The sequence below is a fragment of the Nuphar pumila genome, chromosome 14 (genome assembly GCF_984573655.1).
Source record: "Nuphar pumila chromosome 14, dmNupPumi1.hap1.1, whole genome shotgun sequence".
In the NCBI taxonomy this organism is placed as follows: Eukaryota; Viridiplantae; Streptophyta; class Magnoliopsida; order Nymphaeales; family Nymphaeaceae; genus Nuphar; species Nuphar pumila.
In genome coordinates this window covers 17,462,706-17,481,848 of record NC_143262.1, presented here as the reverse complement: position 1 = coordinate 17,481,848, position 19,143 = coordinate 17,462,706, and the positions used below count along the sequence as shown (strand labels likewise).

The following is a 19,143-nucleotide window of genomic DNA, read 5'->3' as shown; positions in this document are numbered from 1 at the left end:
TAACCACAAGTTTTAATTAGTTTTATACATTCTTATTTAACACAGGTTATGAACCTCAAAGTATTTCCAGTGAAATGCATTAATAAGTGAAGCAGATAAATTAAAAGCCTTCCAATGATAAAATAACAATTTTATTTAAGCGTTATGTATGAATACGCCTCAAAGTCGGATCTGGGCAAGACCCACCAAAGTACCAGCACCTCAAAGTTAGATCCAAGTTCAGATCCAACTGGGTCCGGTGAGGGTCTGACGAGTTGACATCCATAACTAGGAGATAAGCATAAGGTTGCCAACAAACTTATTGATGCACCAGGCCCACGACTGTTGAGCTGATGTTTGGCGCACAGGGCAGCCTGCGTCCGATCCACCAAAACCGTGCCAGGCTTGCATATGGGCCAAACCAAGCACCACAATCTTGACCCAAGCCCAGTTCAACTTAGCTGGGTGGCCCACAGGCAGCTCAATCTTTTGACAGTCCTTAGTTAAGCAACATTTTCATAAAAACAATATAAAGCCAAATCAAATTTAAAAATGTCATGAATATAATCTGGGATGTTGTCATTTAAAAATATATATTAATAAAAAAAATTGCCATAACTGCCTTTATTTGGATGTAAATGGGCTGGTAACCAGATTTTGTTTAAACAGATTCGGATGTAAAACCATTCTAACCAAATCCAAATCCTGTTACTCAAAAATAATTTAGACGCGGCGGAAATACTTTGTAAGAGGACTTACTGGTAAATGTGCGATAATAAAATTTGAAAAAATTATGCCTCTTTGACAAAGAAATAAGAATGGTTTGACATAATCCAATTCCTTGGCAGAGAGGTAATCAAGGAAAGACGTGGTAAGCATGTTTACTAAGGTTATAGAAGGCCGCGGCCAGATAGGCATGGTGGAGCTAGAATCATACAACTATTATTTCTCAGAAACGCCATGCTTCTATCAGTAATTACAAACAAACTTAATTACAATAAGCAGCCTATTATTTGTTGATTTGATTAAAAAAAACTAAGATGACATGAGATGGGCAGCTATTAAAAAAAAAAAACCATACTCACACACAAGTATGAGTAGTAATGATGGTAGTGGTGACAATAGTGGTGGTGGTGAAGATAATGGAGGAGGTGGTGGTGGTAGTGATGATGATGGAGCAGGTGGTGGTGGTGATAAAGGTAGTGATTGTGGTGGTGGTCATAATGATGGTGATAGAGATTGTAATGGTGGTGATGAGGTGTTGGGTAATAGAGGTAGTAGTGGTCATGATCGTGGTGAGAGTGGCGGTAGAAGTGGTGGTCATGAGCATGTGGTGATGGCATTGGTGGGAAGGAATAAAATAAGTACTTGTAAAAAAAAGACCCCTTATTTTCTTAAAACATCACATGATTTATCACCAAATTTATAAAGCTCGTTAAAAAAATAAAAATAGAAGATCCAAACACCAAAAGTTGCTATTTAAAATAACTATAAATGGCATGAAGCCATTTATAAAGAGATCTAACCGATGGCTTACTGTTACAAAAATACAAACCTAAGTTTTCACATATAGCTGAAAATACACTTATCTTCTTTTATTGGAGAAGTAGAACATTTCATTCAACAGCAAAATCTCATACAACATAGTTGGTCGTAGAGGATTTGACCAAAAGAGAAAGCAAAGAATTCAGCTCTCATTATGTTTCATATGTTAAACACACTTCCCTCGACTTTACAGTTGAGTTAATAGAATAAAGTTTAAGATTTACATTGAAAACCACAATTCTTTCGGAATTTTTCACAAACCTAATGTTTTGATAATAATATCGTACAACTAAGTTTGGTAACTACAGCAAACATTTACCACCGAGGTGGTATCCCATGTGTAAGCTGAAGGCCCAGGATCGAATCCCTCTGCCACATGGGGCGGCTGTTGTTCTGGAAGTTCTTTCTAACCCCAGCTAGACTTTTAAAAAAAAGCAAACTATAGCAAAACATTTCATATCAGCTTAATAAAAAATCAACAGGGCTCAGGTTGTTTGGTAAAAGTTAGGGAACATGCCCTTGTGTTGTGACGTTGCAAAGTTCAAAAAAACCCAATGATAACTTGTACAACTGGTGGGGATCTGCCCTACCCCCAGCTTGCCTATCAAAGAAAAACCTAATGAAAGTAAACCCTGAATTTATTTTATTTAAGCATATGAACAAGAATATAACAATATTGAAATTTTCGAGGTTTTTTGTAATTGCCCAAAGTCTAGCTGTGTTTTTCAAAATTTCATCAAGAAAGAAAATACAACTGTCATTGAACACCTCAAGCAACTATTAGGCAATTGAACGTAATTGTCCAAATGTTGGAAGCTCTCTGAAAATGGATGACTGAGCTAGAGAGCTTTTTGTAAATTCTAACGTATAATTGTTGCCAACTTTATCAAGTAGGCCAAAACCGAGTTGGATTAGCTTTGTGCAAGAGACACAAGTCGTCTCGGTGAGCTTGCCATCTAGGCTAACGTCATTTCTCTCCGATGCTGCCGTACATTACATAAAACTTATTGGAAAGTTGTAGAGAATTCAATCGACCAACTTACTCCGCAGAGACCAAAATCACCACTTATAAAATGTCCAACACAAGCACAAACTCCATTCAAACAGAGAAAAGCAGGCAAAACAACAACCTGCCCTCTGCAATTTTTAGTTAAGACCATAATATTCTTCTCTTGATATTAGCTAATCAAAAGATAAAAGAAGAAAAAATAACAGAACTATGAATCTCACCCATGATATATAGCAAAATCGGCTGCACACCAAGACTAGAATTTGATCGTACTGGCAAAACTTTCAAGCCCCAACATCAAGCTCTAATCCCATAACCACAGGCTGAGCAAGCTCCTCGTCCTCCTTGGGGGTGTGAATGGTAACAAGGTCAGGGAGTGGAGTAGTTGGGCCCTGCTTGCCCTTTGGATCCCAATCCAACATGATCCTAACCTTGATTCCAAGTACACCCTGTCCACAAGTAAATAAATGTCAACTTCCAGAATAGTTGAAGGCAAAAGGATAAATAAGAACCTCATGCTATCCAAATACAGTCGTAAAATGCATTTTATTCTGCAGTGTGGCGAACCTTTTCAAAAGGCCCCAAAAGACCAAAAACTGAGGCCTCTGCACAATGGGTTGTAAATTTGATGTTGAATGTATTTTTTTTGTTTGATGCCCGTTTTCCTATGAAGGAAGTCCTATTTCCTATGAAAGAGGGTCGCTTTCCTAAAAGGGGTGAAACAAATATTTAAGCGATCAAGTATGTAGTAAAGCCCACACAACAAATGCACAAAAAGTGCATTCCCGCCCCCCCCCCCATGGGGAAGCACTTTCACACCTGGGAGTCCATTCAAGGGAAAGAAGTTTCCCTTGGGTGGGAGTGTAACAAAACACCCATTAAGAAAAACACTAAATGTATTCCAAATCCATCTAAGAGCTTTGCAATTATGAGTGACGCATCATTACTTATAAAATATCAAATCATTTACCTGTCTTAGCAAAACATGTCTGACAGCTGAATCAATATACTCGTTAACAGGGTGTCCGGAGGAAATCATATAACCGTCCTTGAACTTCATTGATTTTGCACGTTGTGCTCTGAGCTTCCCACTCACAATAACCTACACAATCAAATGTTAATCAGCACTAATGTCAGCTGACACGTTCTGCAATAGGAGAGCGCATCAGTTCAAAAGCAGCTCTGATGGTCTACCGTTAGAGCTGGCTTGGATGCCATTCATCCATGTGATAAACTGCAGTCAGAACACCATCACATTTATTTGTAGGTGCCACTTATTTAAAACTTGATGACTCAAAATATGTGGGACTCGTCCAACAAACAACCTATTCATTCATGGTGTCTTGGCTGCCGTTAATCAAATGGATGAACATCATAAAAGGCAGCTCCTGAAATACACAAAGGTTTCAGGACCTACCTCGCATCCTTTAGCACCACTTTCCATGACGAAGCGCAGCACACCATAGCAAGCCCTGCATGAGACACCAAAAACAAGAATGTCAAGTTGGATAATATTTAATTCCAGGAAAACGCTACTTGAAACTTCAGCAAGACACATCACCTCACCTCATTGGCTAAAGCATCCAAAACAAAAAAAAGTAGGGATATACATTACATATCTTTTATCTCGATGTTCATTATTTTATTTTTAGACTCGGCAAGACAACATTTAATTACAGGAAATAGCTAGTTGAAACTTCAGAAAAACACATCTCCTCACCACATTGTCTAAAGCATCCAAAACAGAAAACGTAGGGGATATCCATTACATATCTTTTTATCTGGATGCTCATTTTTTTTATTTTTTAAACTCAGTGAAAAAAATCACACGACTTTCAAAATAGTGGAGATGCATGTGACAAATTATGATAGATATGGTGGTCAACAGTACTATAATACAGACGTGATTGGTGTCACATGGGGATTTTGAGTTCAGAATCTAAAGCAACAAAGCTTAAGCCATTATGGTTAACATACCTAAACAGAAATCCAAGTTGAAAACAAAAAGATTACCAGCCAAAAAAATATTAACTTCTGAGGGTATCAATATCATAGAAAACATAGATGAAGGGGCATAAAGTAAGAGACATTGTGTTAGTGTCTAACAGTAAGGTTGGCTGAGCCCATGGTTGCCAGTTGAGGAAGCGGGAGCGGGAAGCGATACGGGAAGCGGGAGCGGGAAGAGAGGCACTTTCAAAATTTTAGGAAGCGGGGAAGCATGGGACCACTTAGGAGTGATTCGGGAAATGTCTCGGAAGCGACCTAGGAAGCGTCTCAGAAGCGACCTAGGAAGTGTCTCGGAAGCAAGGGGGAAGCGAAAAAAATAAAAATAAAAAATACAAAATACAAAAAAATTGAAAAAAACATGGGGAGCGAGGGGGAAGCGTGATGGGAAGCGCGCTTCCCATTAAAGGGAAATGCGTCCCCCATTAAAGGGAAGCGCGCTTCCCAAAAAGGGGGACGCTTCCCCCCCCCCCCCCCCCCCCCACGCTTCGGAAGCGCGGCATTTCGCGCTTCCGAAGCACGCTTCCCCTTTTAGCGAGGCGCTTCCGGTAACCCTGGATGAGCCTATGAAGTGTCATGTCTTGTCTTGCACTTGTGTCAAAGTCATACTGTGTCAACACAAGGCGTACCCTCTGAAGTGTGAACCGCTTGTGTGACATGGATTTTATAATTAGCAATTTGCCCGGGTTAATTTTATAACAATGTTCTATTTCTACAAAAAAGAACCACCAAACAAATCTAAATCTGTTTACAAACAATGACAGCAAATTGACAATCTAACACGGTGTTTGGATTTAAATGATTTCTAGTTAAATATAAACAGAAAATAAACAAAAGAAATCATTTTTTATTAATAAAGAGGTGGTTATTCTTTTTTTTGTTTGTCTTTTTGCTTAAATTCTTCTATGGTTTTTAATTTGTACTATCATCATACATCCAACTCAATTTGGTTCAGTAAAGGGTCAAAGTATCAAAATTAAGATGAGTCAACACAAAACGATTTAAGTTAAATTTCAAACCACTATAATCCATGGTTCACCACAATACAATTTATCAGTCCAACAAGAATCACATATTGATCGCCTTAGCGTTTAACCCCACCACGAGATTTAATTCCCAAATCTCATTTAAATATAATCCAAACTAGCCCCACATATGATATGAACTCAGCCCATTTGACCCCAATCCAGGCAAACGCGAACCCACCTATCCACAACTTGGGTCCTCTATGTTCAGATGATATTAAACTGGTGGTGTCAAATTTTGGAACTAAAGAATCCATTCACAACTGGATCCAATTTTAATTGCTTTTAGATTATTGGGCACAAGAAGTACAAAAGAAACATACAGCCCATAAAATCAATAACTGATGTTTCAAGAAAATGTGTGTCAAGCAGTGTTGGGACAAGGGGACACACTAATAATCTGTTTCCAAAAAAGAATCCTGACAATCTAACAGAGGATAGAACATAAACTAATTATGCCAAACTATATAATGGAGGGTAGAAGTAGAACAAAGGCAGACAACTTGCAAGAAGAATTGGTAAGCAAAATAATTTAACCAGTTTTATATGTGACAACATTAAGTGAACAGGAACTCATTTGATGATTTCATTAATCGAGAAAGAGCATGTAGCATTACACAATGTAATGATGTTGAATTAAGGGCAGACAAGATCAGAATCACTATGTGCTGTACATGAAAGAACAAACAATAAAAAATGAGCAATGTTGAAGCTGTAAATGTAAGACTTATTCATATATTACAGAATTGTAATTTCTATTAAAAATGCTGATCTATGAAAATTGTAAAAACGAAAAAATAATTTATGATTGGGGTCACCTACAAACGATTTATGGACATGAACCCTCCCAATTTCTCTGTCAAGATAGACCCTGAAGCTGCCGAGACTTGGGTACGAGAGATCGGGCGGATCTTCCACGTTCTTGAGGTTCCTCGGGACCATAAGTGTCACACCCCGAAATCTCCAACCCAAAATTTTACCAAAAATTTTAAAAACATTTCTTTTGGGTTCTATGCAGCGAAAAAATGGTGTTTTCACCTTTGCGGGTTAGACAACTCCGGGAGGGTCACAGGTGTCAAAATAAATTATGATGTATGCAACTTGCTACTGTATGTGTCAAAATTAATCAAGCATCAAGTGCTGTGATAAATTATGTCACAAAATATGTGATTCTAAAATGACATCATAAGACTGCCACTCTACCACTGCCAAATTTACAACTGGAGCATAAAAAAAGGAAACAGAAATGTCACAATTAGTAGAGTTTCTACAACCATCTTACAAGATAGTTCAGCCTCCAATTTAGAAAAAATAAATAAATAAATTACATGTTCCAGCTATAGGTTGCCAGAACGAACATAGGAAGCTCAGCAATTTAGCAATGAACTAAAGTCCTAACACAAAAGAATTTATAATATGTATGCATCACAAGACGTGAAACAAAATCAGTGAATTCGGTCAAAATTCAGGTATCCATTTCCATATGTGATTCAACCAAAAACAATCAACCCTCCAGGAGAGACATCTGAAATGAATTAATGAAATTTCAGAAGAAAAAGTGGACAAACTAGAGAACTTAGAGAGCACACGAAGATGAGCATCCTCGTGTATTGTAGCTACTCAGAGCTTATACCAAGAAGCCATCATTCTTTCAAGGTAATTAGAGCCTAGAGAATCAAAGTTAAATATAGTCATCTTCCGACACAAATTTGGTAAGGAAAAAACCAATCTGCTTTATAGATGACGGAAGTGAGAGCACACTAGCTCAAAGGCACAAGATGGAAGAAAAAAAACATGAAAGCTTAAGCTGGAACACTGGTCCGTATCAGCATTGATGGGGTGAGGCCATATCAGCATTGATAATCAACAAAAGAGAAGACAACGATAACTGCAGTACCTAACACAGGGGGACAAAACAAACAGAAAGGCCCTATAATCATGAAGGATGCAGTTAAATGAGAATTCATTACATTTTTCTGCTCATATCTAACACCAAGAGAAACTAGTATTACCTCTTGGCTATTAATACATTGACGAGCAGAAGAAATAGTCACCCTCAGACACAAATTCGGAGAGTAAAAAGACCGACAAAACACCCCTCATTTTAAAATATTTATTGAAGAACACTTCACCCACAATCGTGCTATAGAAAATTATTAAAAAATCACACTCAGACACAGTTTACTGCAACTTCAAATGCAAATAAGAAACTGCATTAGCATATGCACATGTTCAAGCAGAAGAGAGTGTGAAGCCACTTCTTCATAGCCAGGACTCTGCTTCAAAGTTCACATCAACTCAGTAAATTTTCAAAACATCGATTCAGATGCATTCTTTCACATCACCTCATATTTTTGAACTATTATGGAATAACAAGTAAACCATAAAACCAAAAACCAGAACCCAAATTCATATAAAGCAAAACTCACTCAAATACAAGAGGTTAACCACAGTGTCGAATAGACATCATTTTTTCTTCATCAGATTGCGCATTAACACTTTCCAGATTCCCAAAAATCTAAAATCACTACAAAAATAATAAAAACCAAAACCATAGTAGAAAAACTACATCTTACACTCGGCAAGTAACCGATTTCACCAAAATCACAATTTCAACACATTCTTTTCTAATCTAATCACATAGTCCTAACAAATCTATGACCCATTCAAACACAAAATCAACATAAGAAGACTAATTTTTGCAGGCAAGAATTCGCAAAATCAGCGAAGTATAACAACTTTCAAGAATGAAAATATCTGTATACAGAAGGAGATCCACCGACCTCCTAACGGCGAGCCCTCCGAGCAGCTTGTACCGCAATGACTCGGCCTGCGCGATCGCGCACAGCCCCCTGTTGTTCACCTTCTCGGCGTAGAGCTCCACGCTACCCTCCGGGAAGCTGAACCGCTTCTGAACGACGGAGGTGAGTTCCCTGATCCTCCGGCCCTTCTCTCCGAGGACGTTCTGCGTCCTGGTGGCCCTGATGATGATCTCGGTGCGCATGGGCGTCACCCTCACCTCGACGCCCGAGTAGCCGTCCTCCGCCAGCTCCCTCGTCAGCACCTCGTTCAGCTCCGCGTAAAAGACTCCGTCCGCCACGAACTGAAACACAAACCAGAAAGAGAAACGGGTCCAAGATTAAGAACAGAGTACAGCAAAAGCTAGGGTTTCGAAGAGAGATCCAAGCAGGGAAAGCAATGGAAGGGAAAAGAGGGGGGCGAACCTTTCGCTTCTTGCTTATCTGAGTCGCCATCCTTTCGGGGGATAGAACGAGCCCCTCTTCTCTCGCTCTCAGACCTCTTTGGTAGAACCCTAATGAGAGAGAGAGAGAGAGAGAGAGGGTTCCCTCGTACTAATATGGGGTGAGGGGTCGAGGATGGATGTCGATATCGGACGGCTGAGATTGTGGGGACGGGTTTTATATGGACGGTGATGGACGCATATGGAGAAACCCTAATTTTTGGTTGTTCGGGTCGGGTCTGGATCTGGATCTGTACCCAATTTAATATGATTGGATCATGGATGCACATTGCAGCTGTCGGTTAGGGGTTGACTTCATGTGCTGACCAAGCCTAATATTTGCTGGGCCCGACTAAGTAAACGGTATGGATTATGGGTGGTGGCAGGCGCGTCAGCAAGTCGGATCTAGTTTAGACTCAGTGGATCCGAATCTGGTTCTAATGTTGAGGTGATGTTACCGTCCCTACTACCATAAGAAAAACCATAACTAGGTCCTATAAGGATTATGTTAATAAGACCTGATCCCGGTGTTGAACTTGATAGGGCATTTGGTGATAAATGATACCCCTAGGTGAGGGTTAAATAACTTGTAAATGTAACTTTGCTTGTTTATTGGTAAGCTTAGGGACTTGTTTGATGGCTTCTTTAGGATTGAATGAAATGAACAAACAAAACCTATTATGTAACAACTCAAGTCCAACATTTGTTTGGACTGTCCAAGAGGTTGTGCTCCATGTGTTCAACATTTGTTTTACTCTATGTAAGGACAGCATGAACATACAAAGATAATGAGTTGAATAACTTCATTTTGGATTGTAAGACTTGATTGGCCCGACCATATGAGTGTTTTAACATGTTTATTATGGATTTTAGCTTGGATATGGGTTTCAAATTAGATCTAAAAACTAAAAAATGTTTACAATTTGAGAAAAAATAAGAATTGTATTATATATATATATATATTTTATTTAATCAATGTCATATCACATCTAATTATGAAAGTTTATCATAAAAATATCAAACCTTAAAATCAAATTAACTATAAAAAATCAAATTATCAAACCCTATTAAATTATAAAACCTTAAAATGTAATAAAAAAAACATAAATAAACCAAAAAATCTTAAACTATAAGAAAAATAAGCCATAAAATTAAATTAAAAACCCCTAATTCAAACCCTAACTAAATAAAATAAAAAAATCCCTAGTCAAATTAAATATAAAAAGAATTAATAAAAAAACTGATCATTAAAAAAACAAAGAAAAAACTTTAATCAAATCAAATAACTATAAAAAGCCCTAATTAAATTTTTTTGATTCAAAGCCTTAATCAAATAAAAAACCCTAATCAAATTAACTACAATAAAAATATAAATACAAAAATATAAATATATCATAAAACCTAAAATGCAAGAAAATAATTCATATATAAACCAGAAAACACTAATCTAAAAGAAAAATAAACCCAAAAAACCTAAACTATGAGAAAAATAAACCCAAAAAACCTAAACTATGAGAAAAATAAACTATAAATAAACAAAAAATCCTAAACCACAAGAAAAATAAACCATAAATAAATAAATAAAAAACCCTAAACTACAAGAAAACTAAACCACAAAATTAAACATAAAAATCTCCTAATCAAATTAACTACAAAAAACCCTAATTTAAGAAATTTGATTCAAATCCCTAATCAATGAAAATCAAGGAAAAAAACTCTAATCCACAAAAATCAAAGAAAAAACCTTTAATCAATGCAAATTAAAAAAAAACTAATTAATAAAAAATACCCTAAAAAGAAGAATAACCAAGAACAAAAAAAAGAAGAATGATGAAGAACCAAGAAGAATGGAGTGATAGAGAGAGAGGAAGAAGATAGAGGAGAGAGAGAGAGAGGAATAATGAAGTCACTGGCACCTCGGTGCTGGTGACCTCCAACGTCGCCTCACCCTTTGCTGCCAGGCTCAACCCATTATCGGCCTCACCCCATCAAATGCAAGAGAGAGAGAGAGTCGAGGGACCCTCCCCCAACTTTTTTTTAAATGTTCCTTCCATTCCTGTTCTAACCGTAACAGAAGGTGAAACAAAAATAACATGATAAAAATGACGTGACAGAGGCATTTTATGCATCCCTTATTTGTTCTATGCAGTGCTTCAAGTGACCGTGGCATCCTGCATGATGCGCGAAACACCACATCAAACAACCCCTAAAGGTCAGCATACAAAGATAATGAGCAGAATAACTTCATTTTGGAGTGTAAGACTTGATTCGTCTGACCATATGAGTGTTTTAACACGTTTATTATGGATTTTAGCTGGGATATGGGTTTCAAATTAGATCTAAAAACTAAAAAATGTTTATAATTTGAGTAATTTGAGAAAAAATAAGAATTGATATTATATATATATATATATATATTATTTAATAAATGTAATATCACACAAAAAATATAAATATATCATAAAACCCTAAAATGCAAGAAAATGATTCATATATAAACTAAAAAAACCTTAATCTAAAAGAAAAATAAACCCAAAAAATCTAAACTACAAGAAAAATAAACTACAAATAAACAAAAAATCCTAATCTACAAGAAAAATAAACAATAAATAAATAAATAAAAACCTTAAACTACAAGAAAAATAAACCACAAAATTAAACATAAAAAGCCCCTAATTAAATTAACTACAAAAAACCTTAATTTAAGAAATTTGATTCAAATCCCTAATCAATGAAAATCAAAGAAAAAAACTCTAATATGTGAAAATCAAAGAAAAAACCTTTAATCAATGAAAAAAAAAAACCTAATTAATAAAAAATACCCTAAAAAGAAGAATAACCAAGAACAAAAAGAAGAAAAATGAAGAACCAAGAAGAATCGAGAGAGAGAGAGAGAGAGAAAAAGGAACAATGAAGTCGCTGGCACCAACGTCACCTCACCCTTTGCCGCTAGGCTCAACCCATCACCGGCCTCACTCCATCAACTGCAAGAGAGAGAGAGAGAGAGAGACCCCTCCCCCGACTTTTTTTTAAATGTTCCTTCCGTTCCTGGTCTAACCGTAACAGGAGGTGGAACGAAAATAACATGATAAAAAAGAACGTGACAGAGGCATTATGTGCATCCCTTATTTGTTCGATGCAGTGTTCTGAGTGACCGCGGCATCCTGCATGATGCAGAACGCCGCATCAAACAACCCCTAAAGGTCCACTTGTGTCACTATGAACACACACCCAAAATGGTGTGTTCTTGTGTAGGGGATGCAACTGTGTCACATTCAGGATGGAGGTCTTGCAATTTTTTGCTGTTTTGTGTCTGTCCGATCTGGATCCGAATCTATATATTTAACTGTTTTAGATCCGATCCATTTGCATCCCTATTCCTGTATCATGGCATGTGAGGAGGGAGATCATATTACAGGCAATAGTCCTAATAAAGAAAAAAATAAACATAGATTTCTGACATGGCATGAAACAAAAAAGGATGTTTGACTCACAAGTAACAATTACAAAATGAAGTCTTAAGCTTAAGGGAAGTGTCGTGGCGTTTTGGGATGCACAGCATTGCATGTAGGGGTGTCAACCGATTGGGTATGACCCGATCCTGACTCGTACTAGATCTTATAGGGTCAGAGTTTGGTTACAAAGAAGGAAGTCCGATTACCTATGAGGTTCGATTATTAAATGGTTTGGGTATGGTTTAAGAAATTTTATACCAAACCAAGGTTCGACCTGAGTTCTGATTAAGATCAGTAATTTTTCAATGTAAAAAACTTAAAAACATTATTTTAGCAGGTATGGACTGGGTCTGATTTCTGTAATTCTTATCGGATCTGGGTTTTGATCTACCTACTTTAGCGGGGTCCGACCTGTTGACACCCTAATTGCATGGATAATGGGCATCAAAGGTACCGTCAAGGTGCCCCTGACGGACTTAGCTCATCTGCTATCCACGCAGTATTGTGTAAATACTCTTAAGCCAAGCTATTTCACAAAGATACGTGTGTGACCTGATAAATAAGTGTGAGTTCATTTTTATTTTGAAAAATAGGACATAACATAGTTTTTTTTTTAAATTTATAATCAATTAAAAACTATTTTGATACTTTAATATATACAACGTATTTTTATTGCCATATCATTAAGAATTACAGAAAAATCAAAAGTATTAAAATAATGTCTATAAGTGCGAGGGTCGTCATTGTATCCAAGGTTGTTCAATGCGATGAGGCGAAGCGAGGTGTTGCGCCTGTTATGAAGCGAGGCATAAGCCTCGAGGTGTTGAAGTGTAAGCTTCATAATCATAATAATAAAATATATAATATTAATAAAAATCATGAAAATTTTAAATAAGAATTACTAATAAACGATAGTATAAAATAAATATTACTTTCCTATAATTAACTCGTATTATTCATTTGCTTATATGCATGCACATGTAAATCACAATTAAGTTAGACTCATATTGCAAGATAAAACAAGTTATATCTACAATCATGAAATCATATAGAATACAACGAGGGCTCCGCTTGTATGGTAGGAGTTGTTAGTTCACGTCACGTGTTAATGCATTGAGAGTTCAAAACCTAATGAAATGTTGTGTAATTTCAACATGCACACACATGTATACTCATTTATCCAACAATTCGTGGTAAAGATCAAGTACCACCAAATGAAAGCTGAAAGAAGCTACTTTCATTAACACATCCGGTGGCCGGTGGTTGGGCTTATGTTCAGTTCTTAAAGAGTTTGTTTGCACTAGTAAAATGGGTTTGGTGAGCCAAACATGAACAGTAGGTGTTGAACTCAATTCGGCTCTTACATGCTACTTGAATAATAAAGATTGTATCTTAAATATATTTTACATCCCAACAAGTTCAAATCCTATTGCTTAAAGTCTTGAAACAATGCAATTTCTATGGCAACTGAGCCAACTCTAAGTTCTCTCAGTATGTCTAGAGTTCACTACCTGATTCGCAAACTTGATACTCCCCCAAGTCCTCAACCGCCACTCAAAGAGTCAAAACCCCAAACACCAAAAGCCCTCCAAAACGCCTTCCACCCATACCCCAAGCAAACCTCAAAACCCTAATCGCCACCATCCAAACAGCCCCACCCCCATTTGCCCAATTCTGCAACTCCCCTGAACCAAAACCTCTCACACCACCACCAACCAAAACCAAAAAAAAAAATGGCTACCAAAACCCACATCGTCCTCAAGACCTTCAGTCCCACCACCATCATCACCATCACCTGCAGAAGGATCACCACCACCCCATTCTTCCTTCAAGAGCCGCAACTCCAAGAACCACCAACAATAACAACGCCTCTCCCATCGAACCCATCAACAAGCAGCCCTCCATACCAGGAGAACTGGCGCAGCCCCCACCCGAACACCCTCTTGTCCCAATCGTTGGTCCCTGTGGGACTCATCGACCATACGCTATCGCGGCGGATCTAGGCATTCTCGCATATGCTCGACCTCACCAGCCTCCTCAACGTCTTCATCGACTGGATGACCTCGCAGCGGTGGTCCGACCTTGAAGTGCATGCCTTAGAAGCGAAGCGCGCCTCGAAGTGAGGCATGCGTTTCACCCATGTGAAGCGTGCGCTTCGAGCCTGCAAATGCCTCACTACAACGCATCGGTTCCTTGAGCTTGGGCTTTTCCTCTAAGACGTAGGCTTTAGGTACTGAAGCATTCGCCTCTCACAACACTGATTGTATCATAGCATATTTCCTTCGTATCACCCATGATACACAAGCTAAATGGCGTCTCACTTATAGGGGCAACAGGTCACCTCATCAAATAAGGTTAAGGTTTGGTAATAAAGAAAAGGTTCGATTATCTATCTGGATTGGACCTATGAGGTCCTATTAGCATATGAAGTCAGTATGATTTATGAAATTTCACTTGGACTAGGTTTGGAGTCGAGTCCTAGTTAAGATTTTTATTTTTTTTTAAATGTTTGGTTTACTTGTATGGTTTATGAAGCCCCAAGAGCACAGATAATATGGTAGGGGCGACTTGTGAATGTCACCAAGTGGATGGGACGGCACAAGTTCGAAGAACACGGGTGAAGTTCTTTGTCGCAAGGTTCGAATCTGAGGGCACTCCCTAGTGGGTAGGGGGAGCTCAAGGGCGACCATGCTGTGGTAGTATCAGCACCTCAGAGTTGGATCCGATTCTCGAATCACCCAGGTCTGATGAACGTCTCAGCCATTGTGGCCCCCCACTGCCTGGATCGGGTACTGGATCCAATCAGCCTAAACGGATACGGACACAACCTCTCTGGATGATGATTACATTTGAGAAGAGACGAGTGGGTGATGTTTCGTGGTTCTGACTTGTGTGTGGCTACGACGTCTCCTCTTATCTCGCTCTGGCTCTCATTATAACACCCACCCCTCCTCGACGGATGCAGCAGAAAGAAGGAGAAAAATGATGGCGGCAAGAGTCCTGTCTCCGACATTCGGCCTCGTGGCTTCCCGGCCGAAATCCACGGATTTTCCGGCGAAAAAAATGCGGCTTCAGGTCGGCAGTTCGTCGGAAGCGACACCGGAGACGGCCGTGGAGAGCGCTACTACAGAGAGCCCTTCCGACGGCCCTTCGTCTTCATCGGTGGTGGGCAAACCCCAGGGCTTCTCCTCTCTTATCACCGCTGACAACGTCCAGAAGGCACTCCGAGGCATCGGTACTCTCTCTCTCTCTGATCTCCACCCCAATTGTGGAGGAAACTAATCTAAGATTAATTAATTGATTGAATGAATGAATTAGAATGCAGCCATCACGACCGTCGATCATTATGCCAGGCTCGGCATCCCACGGGGAGCACCCTATGATCAGGTACCTACATCTCAAATGAGCATTTTCCAAATCTGTAGGTAATTTATTCATCTTCATTCCTCAATTATAAATCATCTTCTCGTGCACCACCTACCATCTGACTTCCCTGTTATCCCAACCAGGTCACCGTTGCTTACAAAAGAAAATGCGAGGATCTCATGTATCAAGGACTGGATGAGGAGCAAGCCGGGAAGGGGTTGGAGCTATTGAAGGTTAGATATATGACCCACATTTCTAGATTTTGACTCCATATTTTAGTGATGTCTAGACCGGATGTATTGCTACAGTATGAAGTTTTTATTCACGATGTTGCTGAGTTTAGGTTATCATGGTTTTGTTACGACTAATGGTAAGACCAGCCGTAGAATTCGTATGGTCTTATCTGACCATGAATCCCCTGCTTCCAATCAGGAATCTTATGCGATTCTCTCGTCCGAAGAAGAGAGAAGATTATATGATTGGAGTTTAACAAGGAGCGAGAAACCCGACCGATACGTTTGGCCATTTGAAGTTGACATAACACAGACCCCTACTGAGCCACCTCCTCCTCAGGTATCTATCTTCCACCCTCTCTTATCATAACTTGTTAGTAATGGGTCTACATCAGCAATGCCTTTTGTGATGCTTTCGAATTAGTTTTTTTTTTTTTTTTTGCTGTCATATAAGTATAACAATTATAACTTTACAAGACTAGTCGGTGGGAACTCTTCTTGTTGACACTTATGAATGCATGTTCAAATCAGGGTTACCGAAAACTTGACTGCTTGCATATGTGGGAATCTCATTTTTTTGAGAAACCGTTTCCGAGACATGAAACCAACCTTTCAGAAACTTGTGGGAAACACATTTTTCAATGCGTGAGAAACCTGCTTCCCATCACTAGAAACCTATTTACTTTGGATGAAAAACACATTTTCTGTGTTTTTATACATTTTATTTAAATAAGAAAATATTTTTATATAAAAAAAATCTCTCTCTCACACACGCACACATATGTAGACGCGTTTTCCCGTTTCACATGAACCTAAAGAAGACTATGTTCTGACTCCTTTTTTGTCAAGACATTTCCAAGTTCTGTTTCCCATCCTGAAAACCTTGGTCCAAAGTAATCGTTTTGATACCCAAATTCCTTTCCTATAGGAATGAGGCCTTGCTGCAAAATATTATTACCGGTTCAGTGCTATCATCCACCATTTATCAGTCCTAAGATTGGGCAATGGTGAAGCTAAACATGGTTAAACAAGCTTGTACTGAATTTTGTCATCTAAAGCAGGGCTATATGTCTTCTTCTTTTGAGAGGGAGGGCTATATATCTTAGAAGCAGCCTTCTTTTTACACTAATTGACCCCTTTCATCAAAGATGACTTTTTTGCTCTTCTTCATGTGATTTTTTTCAGTTTGCTCAACTTCAACAAAGGTTGGTAATGCACTGTTTAAGAGCATAATGTTTTGTTATCGTGCTTTGCAGGAACCAGAGGATGTTGGACCAACCAGGCTGGTAGGTTATTTTTTCTTAGGTTGGTTCGTGTTGGCTGTTATACTGTCAATCGCTCTCAATAGGTAAACAAATCTTAATGCATCCAATTTGAAAGGAACTAGGGACAAGAACACTCTCATCAGCTGGTTGGTGATTATATCTTGTCTGTTATGATGGCCAACTTGGTCCTTAATGTATTTGATGATTCTTTTTTATATCTGTCGTCTAAGTTCAATAACATGGATGTAAAGGTAATCTCTTTTATTTTATTTTTTGACGAAGAATCCTTGTTGAGGACTGGGTCACTTAACGACCCTGCCCTTTTATGAGGTAAACATTGGGTGGGTCACCAACACCCAAGCCCTTACCGAGCTCACCAATTAAAGGCACCCGTATCTGGCAAGAGTTGAACCTGAGACGAAGAGGTCAACACTTTTTCCCCAAACCCACTCACAACTGATCAGATGCATCTTGCATCACAGTGACATGCCATTTAGAATGCATGGGTGACACGAGCTGGACATGCTGACACATCTCTAACATGTACGAAGATTAGTTTAATATTTTTATAGTTTTTTATACCTTTTTATTAAAATTGTATTTTTAAACATTGAAATATCCAAAATAACATTTTATAAATAAAAAATTAAAAAATCCATGTCCTCCTGTCTTCTTTTTTTAAATGTTTTCACACTCAAGTTGCGTGTCAAGTCGTACTCACATCTTCATACCAGATAATGAGAAAACTAGATAAGCCATTCATGGTTCAGCTTGTGCTCAGCACAAAGAGTTCATTGATACTTGTAAATAGCCTGCTAAGCCAACATGAAGAGAAGGTATTCAGCTCGACTGGAGGACACAAGCTTTTTAAGTAGTAATAAATATATTTTATGCCATATGATGGAGTGTGAAATAGATAGTTGAAGCATTTGGCTTGCAAGAAATAGGTTTAAAGACAGACCTGGGTCTGGATCCTCCCAGGCACAAGCTCCAATAAGGTCAAAGCCTAATGCCCCCACATGGAAAATCATTTTCTAGAATATTTTGTATAAAAGTAAAGTTTTCTATTCTACTAAATATTATAGAAAAAACACCAACCGAGCCCCCGTTGTCTGGTAGGAGCAGACTACACGTCACCTTGTGTTGGGACGTGGTAAGTTCAACTCCCAATGGTATTATTGTGTAACAGGTGGTGTTTTTTGCCTAAACCCAACTTGCCTTTCAAAAGAAAAAAAAAATCTAGAAAATGAATTTTGGGTAACCTAACACCGCTTTTGAACTAGACCTTCATGTTAAGTTGGATGGTCAAACTTATTTTCACCACTAGGAAAAATCCTTTTACAAGAGAGATTTTTTTCTTTTGTCCTTTTCAAGGAATGTTCAAAAGGATGTACCTCCTTACACTAGGGGTGTCAACGGGTCAGGTTTGGTTCGGACCCAAGTGAAACCAAACTTGGACCAGATTTTCAGGTATGGTATAAGAACTACATGAATCCGACCCGGACCATACCATACCTAGTAAAATAATATTTTTATCATTTGTACATTGAAAAATCAAAAAATGATAGGATGAATAATTTGACTTAATTTTTTTAAAAACTTATAATTTCTTATATTTCTCTCAATGTCCAAACTCACAAAGATTCAACATCATTAGGACCTTTTTACCTTTCATAATTGCAAATTGATGCCTTATTAAAATAAAATTATACCGCTTATTGGCTAGTGTAAACACACACTTAAATCCAGAATCACATATTTTTTTCTGTAAACTTCACAAACTCACATAAATTTATTTGCAAATTTTTGGTGAAACTGAAACCACCAAAATTATGAATATCCTACATTTTTGCATATACGTCAATATTTCACATAAATATATTTGTGAAACTCCAATCACAAATATCTTATTTTTTCACATATAATTTATAAATTCGCAAAAATATATATGTGAAACGTCAGAAACTACAAATTCACAAATATCTTACTTATTCGCATATACTACACGATCTCACATAAAT

The 19,143-nt window shown here is 38.1% G+C and overlaps 2 protein-coding genes across 2 annotated transcripts; one reads left to right on the top strand and one right to left on the bottom strand.

Moving 5' to 3' along the window:
* Positions 1-2,539: 2,539 nt before the first annotated feature.
* LOC149816521 (small ribosomal subunit protein uS3x-like) lies at positions 2,540-8,889 on the bottom strand. Its single transcript, XM_089986675.1, has 5 exons — positions 8,787-8,889; positions 8,346-8,665; positions 3,951-4,005; positions 3,504-3,635; positions 2,540-2,982 (listed from the first exon to the last, which is right to left on the bottom strand). Exons 1-5 carry the CDS (start codon positions 8,814-8,816, stop codon positions 2,818-2,820), a joined length of 702 nt encoding a protein of 233 aa, XP_089842801.1. The 5' UTR covers positions 8,817-8,889; the 3' UTR covers positions 2,540-2,817.
* Positions 8,890-15,203: 6,314 nt separating this feature from the next.
* On the top strand, positions 15,204-17,374 carry NDHU (Chaperone DnaJ-domain superfamily protein). The gene is made up of 5 exons (XM_089987499.1): positions 15,204-15,493; positions 15,584-15,645; positions 15,768-15,857; positions 16,057-16,197; positions 17,114-17,374. Exons 1-5 carry the CDS (start codon positions 15,241-15,243, stop codon positions 17,207-17,209), a joined length of 642 nt encoding a protein of 213 aa, XP_089843625.1. The 5' UTR covers positions 15,204-15,240; the 3' UTR covers positions 17,210-17,374.
* Positions 17,375-19,143: the final 1,769 nt, after the last annotated feature.

Excerpts from the sequence above, each read along its gene's own strand:
- LOC149816521 (XM_089986675.1), bottom strand. The coding sequence starts at position 8,816 with ATGGCGACTCAGATAAGCAAGAAGCGAAAG. Across the intron at positions 8,666-8,786 it reads AGATAAGCAAGAAGCGAAAG|TTCGTGGCGGACGGAGTCTT; the intron begins GTTCGCCCCCCT and ends TTTGTGTTTCAG. Across the intron at positions 3,636-3,950 it reads GTGGTGCTAAAGGATGCGAG|GTTATTGTGAGTGGGAAGCT; the intron begins GTAGGTCCTGAA and ends TTGATTGTGTAG.
- NDHU (XM_089987499.1), top strand. The coding sequence starts at position 15,241 with ATGATGGCGGCAAGAGTCCTGTCTCCGACATTCGGCCTCGTGGCTTCC. Across the intron at positions 15,646-15,767 it reads GGGGAGCACCCTATGATCAG|GTCACCGTTGCTTACAAAAG; the intron begins GTACCTACATCT and ends TATCCCAACCAG. Across the intron at positions 15,858-16,056 it reads AGGGGTTGGAGCTATTGAAG|GAATCTTATGCGATTCTCTC; the intron begins GTTAGATATATG and ends GCTTCCAATCAG.